Source organism: Lissotriton vulgaris, chromosome 1_1 (assembly GCF_964263255.1).
Source record: "Lissotriton vulgaris chromosome 1_1, aLisVul1.2, whole genome shotgun sequence".
Taxonomy (NCBI): domain Eukaryota; kingdom Metazoa; phylum Chordata; class Amphibia; order Caudata; family Salamandridae; genus Lissotriton; species Lissotriton vulgaris.
The window spans coordinates 1519516426-1519522425 of NC_141685.1; the positions used below are offsets into that span (position 1 = coordinate 1519516426).

Here is a 6000-nt window from a genome sequence, read left to right on the forward strand (position 1 = left end):
ATGTGAAAGGCGTGTTAGACGGGTAAAAAGGAAGAGCTAAAGGAAAGATCAGGTGCAAGGAATGAAGGGTAGAAGGATGGTTTGAAAGCATGGATGGCTGGGTGGATCTGTGACAGGATGGTTGAAATAGATCAACAGCCAATAGTCAATAGATGGAAGTGAAGTGAATGAAGGGAAAAGCAAATGTATGGAAGAGTGAAAGGATGAGTGTTTGGTAGAATGAATGGGCGATAGGATGAACAAATGATTGATGGCTATATGACAGGAAAGAAGAACGAAGAAGGAAGGAAGAATGAAAGGCTGAGGGAAAATTTAATAGCTAGGGTCGAGCTTGCTAACTTTACTTTGGAGACCATTCATGATATGGTTCAAACGGGCGGTATTTAAATTTTCAGGCTACTCCCTTGCCCACAGATCTCAATTTCCAATAAGCACTTCAACAAGAACTCATTGCCCCCGTGAACCTTATCAGCTGCAAGATTGTGAACAATTATACATTTTAGCACAGGTTTCCGATCTTTCAAAATATGTTTATTTTTGTTACTTGCACAAGTCCTAAAAAAAGAAGTGGGGGTACGCTGACGTCACGACAGGCAGTGATGTCACAAAAGGTGGCTTGCACCATCAGACTCCTTGCCCTCCCTCACTCACCCCTTAGATGCGATTGCATCAGAGGAGCCAGCGTGTGAGCAGCATTCTGAATGAGATCTATCTCGCCCCAGGGAGGACAAAGAGTGAATGTGTGGCTCCATTTTCTCCAGTTATCGAGCTCCCAGTAAAATAAGTGGGGGGACGCAGTCCACCCGCGTGGTACCCCGACTCGAGCCCTTGTGCCAAGTGCTCTAGCGTGTTTCCAGCTATCGTTTATTGTCATTTGCTAATTGCATATCTTAAGCTTACATACATATTAAGGCAGGGTATAAAAATGCCGGCAAAAAACAATTAGAAACATGCTTTCCATAACTTTCCAAAGTGTGCCTGCCTATTATTGAGATCTGGATGCTGTAAAGTTTTTAGCTAAGGTAGTGTGCAGGGTTCAAACCCAATTTGATCTGGTAATCAAATTCATTCAGAAACTACGCACAATTTATCGACATCTGACATACTCATGTGCTGCCGGCTTATGCTGTACTATATTGCTTCTACGTGCTATAAGTTAAGTAACATCAAACACTGGTATTCCATAGACATGTCCTTGTTAGTATGTTTATCAACGCCATGAAAATACGAATTACAATGCCTCTTCTGTTTCTTTCAAGGTATGGCCAAGAATTCGTGCTTAGTTTGCCGAGGCACTTTTCACTCGGGTCGGAAGTGTAAAAACTGCAGCTCCTTTTCAGCAACTGTTCTCCAAGGAGGTTCACCCAAAAACGCTGCACCAGTCAATAAAGTAGGAGAGAGATTGCGTATTTCTCGTAGTACTATCGTATGTAACGCTTTAAAAACACAAGGCACTTAAACTGGAGTGACTGTCGTTTTTTCTAAATATATGTGTTCTATTATTTTAAGCAGCGGTGGCTGGGGTGGGGGAGGGTTGTAAATAACACTGGAATCATTAGACACTACATATATGATTTAAAACAGTAGCAAAAGACAGACAGAGCTAGATGGTCATCCGATAACTGCATATTTCATGAATACACGCTGATTTCAAGATATTCGGTAGTGATGCATAAAATCATAATTCTTTAATAGGTTACCACGGTCAAAAGCCTACGTGCAGACAGTACAAAAATATGAGCTGCATACATACCTTGATATGCCTAACTTTTTTGACACCTATCCAATGTTGGACTCGAATTTCGGGTAGTCTAGTCTGGCACTACCAGATGGGCCAACTTAAAAGGGACAGTGGGTGGTCTTTATGTTTTTTGGTCCCATATGCCGAGATGGGACCGAAAAAAACAGCACACACACTTCATTCTAGCTGGCCCAGCTGGCTGTGTCAGATTGCCAGAAAAGCCCCCAGTCCTACACTGTATCTATCTCTAAAATCTAGACTAAATCGCGTGCAAGAAAAAATTAATCTAGGAGAAATAACATGCAGAACTGCGGATGCCAACCCATGTACAAAAGAGATGTTCAACAATTGACAAGGAGGTGCTTTCCATTCAGGGTTCCAGTACGTATGAAGAACTGAGTGCAGTTTGTTGAGTTTCCAGACTCAATGGAGAATTAATGCTAAGGTGGAAATTGGCTGGGATCCTGTCATTTAGACATGGAATTTGGTGCTTTTTCCAGATTGTTGCAACCTCTCAAAGCGGCAGGCAGGCTGTGGGCTCCGAGTGACTGGCTAATGCTCTGTATGGATCACAGCTATGCTACTGTAGCTTCTTCCCTAGCCCTGTAGCATGCCGATGAGGTACACCACAAGGCTGCTGTGGCGAAACCTTATTTTATTCTTCTGCATACACTCACACACTGAACACATCCCACTCTCTTCATTGACCACACCCTGACACCTCCCTGCCTATTATGCAGTTCCTGTCTAAAGTCCGCCCCAGAACCATGAGGGTGTGATATTGTACTGTACCTGTAATCTTACGTAGAAGAACTCTCATTTGCTTTTGTTCTATTTAAAATGTTATCTGATGAACTTTATCTGTTAATTCCATCACTGTCAGTTGATGCTGAACAGTTGATGGATGAGGTGAATAAACCTGACATATCTCTTACCTATTTCTGGCTTCGGAGTCTCTTTCAAGATAAGAAGTCACATTGTTTCAGAGGGTCCTAGTGCATATAGTCTCAATATGCTACATATCCCCCTTTGTTAAATAAAAAGTGGAAAACTGCTTTGAAAATCACCTCTGTTCAGTTTACTGGGGAGGCGCACGCGCTTGTCTGCCAGCTTGGGCGATCCGAGAGGATCAAGGTCCACCTTGATCAAGCACCGATGACTTAGGCTCAGGAACTTGAGCTGGATCTGCCAGTGGGGTCAACTTATGAGTGGTTTTAGGACTCGACAAACGTTGCAGTAAGCATTTCAAATGGGACGTGTCCCTAGTGATAGTTTGTCCAGAACGACGTGCTGTCACCATATGTCCTTTACATGCCACAACCTGTAGAGGATCAGCAGCAAAAAGAGTGTCTGTTTTCCATTTTCGTCTCTGTTTTACCAGTACCCATTCTCCTTTATTAAATACTGTTTCCTGGGCATGGCCTTGCTTGTCTGCATAGGTTTTCCTTTTCCTTTTCTGAGTCATTAAAAAAATATATATATCTTTATTGGTCATTACTGTTTTTAACATGAATATCATCACGACTTTATACCGAATGTTCAAATATGAGAAGCAAAAATAAAAAACTTTTCCAATGCAGCAACATAAAAGTGACATTAGTGTGCCATTCCCAATCACAGATTCGTGCATCTTGCGACCTTTTGTCTTGAGGTCGCTCTGCGTCCTTACTCATATATATTTTTTTGTTTATGTTTTATCAGATATCAGACATTACAATTATCATTGTCTACATATTATTAATGACATTTCCAGACTGGACTGTTATGGCAGGAACTTATTGTTATGCAACTCAAATATTTAAAAGAAAATAACGTGCCAGTCAGACCTGGTCAATCATGCACTGCGAAATAGGGATGTGTGATTGACATGATGAAAGGACAAGAAAAAAAAATGTTTTTTGTCTGGAATGTACCAATAAGACATATGTTTAAATACACTGCAACCAAACTAAAACTCATAATATGAAAAAAAGAAGAACTAATAACATGCCATCTATAAAGTTCGAACAAAAGCAATATGTACTAAGTTGTATCATCAGTACTGTGTCATGTGAACAGCATACCTGGCCAAAGAGCGGAGCAGTGCTCATATTAAGGCGCAGTTGCCAGCAAGCGGGGAGGTTCTCTATATCCAAAAACGAGGGGTGGGGGTGTAGGCAATTATCTATAATGATCCAAGGGGTGCAGTGATGTGTTCTACTGCATGCGCTGAGGTGCTGCTGCAGCCCTTAACTAAGTGGTGAGGAATCAGTGCACCTGACTCAGGTCGGCAGTTTGAGTATTGTTTGCTTCCGCTGTGTGACCTGTCTGCAGGGCAGTGAGTAAGGCTTCCCAGCTTTGCGCAATGGGAAACTTGCGGAGCCCCGCTGTCTCCTCTCTATGCAGCTCTGTGCTCTCTGCTTGCGGCCAAATTGTAAATGAACGTCTCCAACTGCATCTCTCTGGAGGGTTGGCATTCATCCAGTTCTTGGGTATTAAACGATTTGCCGTAACGAGACCTAAATCACGGAACCTGGAGGTGACCTTATTTTTTTGGGACGTGGTATAAAGCCCTAGGATGCATACTTCCCATGACAATGGTAACGATGTGCCTGTGCATGAAGCTAATAGTATGACCATCTCCTGCCAATAATGTTGAAGGGACGCACAATTCCAAGGCATAGCAAGCAGGTCAGCATCGGGATGTTGGCAGCGTGGACATACAGAGGTAAAGATGTGAAAATATCTATCATGTCAGGCGAGAGGTATGCCCTTTGTATGTAGTACGTTTGTATGAGCTTCAACCTAGAGTTCCTTGATATATGCTTGCGCCCGCTAATATAATGTCCCATTCCTTATCAGTACAGGGCCGGTCTCTATCTGTCTCCCATCTTACTCTGAGACTTTACATTGGTTTCAGCATATGGCAATAGTGCACCCCCCAGCCAGTGTACCATATGCGATCCCGTACACATGACATGCAAATATTGTATCAAGAGGTGTGTTGGTGGCTCAGTAGACAAATTGCCCCAGACAGCAGACAAAGCCTTCAGAATGGAAGTATGTAAAAGGAATTGACCTGTTGGTAATTCAGCATCTGCAACTGGTGATTAAAACGGTATCAATACGCCGTCCCTAAACAAATCGCCTAAAGTGTCTAGTTCTGCCGCATGCCAGGTCACCAGAGCTTCTTCCGATGTGTTTAGCGTACCCCTCGGTGTTCCCATCAATGGCAAAATCGGGACGAATGGGAGTATCGTGTGAGTGAGATATAAGCTTCTTTTACAGCACCTATGAGCTGATAACAAGTACAGCTGTGGTGGTCGCGGAAGTTTGGCAATTGGGTGAAACAGACGGCAGGTTTGAGAGTGGGTCCAGGGCGGGTGCGTAGATGCCGTGTCTCACAGACACCTGCCGTCTAACCATTTCGTTGCCCACTGAAGCTGGCCTGCTAAATAATACAGTTTGTGACAAATGCTGAAAATCCACAAGAGAGAGAGTGTTCCAGTCCGAAGTTTACAGCGGACCAGACCAGAGGCCAGCCGAGTAGTGTCGGAGCCCAAGCTCTTGCGGCGGAGCGTTGGGAAGCATCGGAAAATAAGATTCCAATCCAATCCCAAAACCCGCCCGATCCCGATGCCGGAGAAACACCGGGGAACCACCTGGCTCCGAGTCCCGTCCCGTCACCCGAGGCAGGTGCAGAGGAGCTGAGAGGTGGGCTGCGGGTGGCGGAGCAAAGAGAGCCAGAGTGAGCCTGCCGGCCTGTCGACCTGTGAGCCCGACTCGCATCAGAGTCACAGCGCTGCCTGGCCAGTTCTGCATGCTTGCCTTGCCTAAGCCTCGCCTAAGTCCGCTCCCAGCGGATCGATACGACCGCTACGACTGCCAGCTGCTTGCCATTTGACCTGGTAGGTTCCGCGTGGGAAGCTGCGCCCTCGGTGAGCCCCGGATCCCCACTTAAGCAGCTTTAGGGTATCAGGGGTGGGGGACGCTGGTGCTGGGAGCAAGAGGACTGAGGCAATTGAGTGCAGAGGCTAGAGGCTAGAGGCAAGCGTCGAGAGCCTAGCCAAGCCCCCACGCTGCACATTCCCAGGACAGCTCACACCGTTGCTCACCGCACACTGTTGGACACCACTTGCCAGGAGGGAGGCATAACTCCCCTCAGGGACTGTGGAGGGGGCAATCAACCACTGTACAATTAGCGCCACACTGCTTGTACAAACAGTAAAAAAAACGACCTGAAAGCGACGCCGCAACAATCAGCCCGAACTAACTCCTAA

The 6000-nt window shown here is 45.3% G+C and overlaps 1 protein-coding gene across 1 annotated transcript in view; it reads left to right on the top strand.

The window, feature by feature from the left end:
• Window positions 1-1459, top strand: part of TTLL8 (tubulin tyrosine ligase like 8) — a 759264-nt gene extending 757805 nt beyond the window's left edge. Inside the window, exon 18 of the mRNA XM_086930808.1 lies at window positions 1260-1459. Within this exon, the coding sequence (XP_086786934.1) occupies window positions 1260-1459 (200 nt within the window). The remainder of the gene's footprint in view (window positions 1-1259) is intronic.
• Window positions 1460-6000: the final 4541 nt, after the last annotated feature.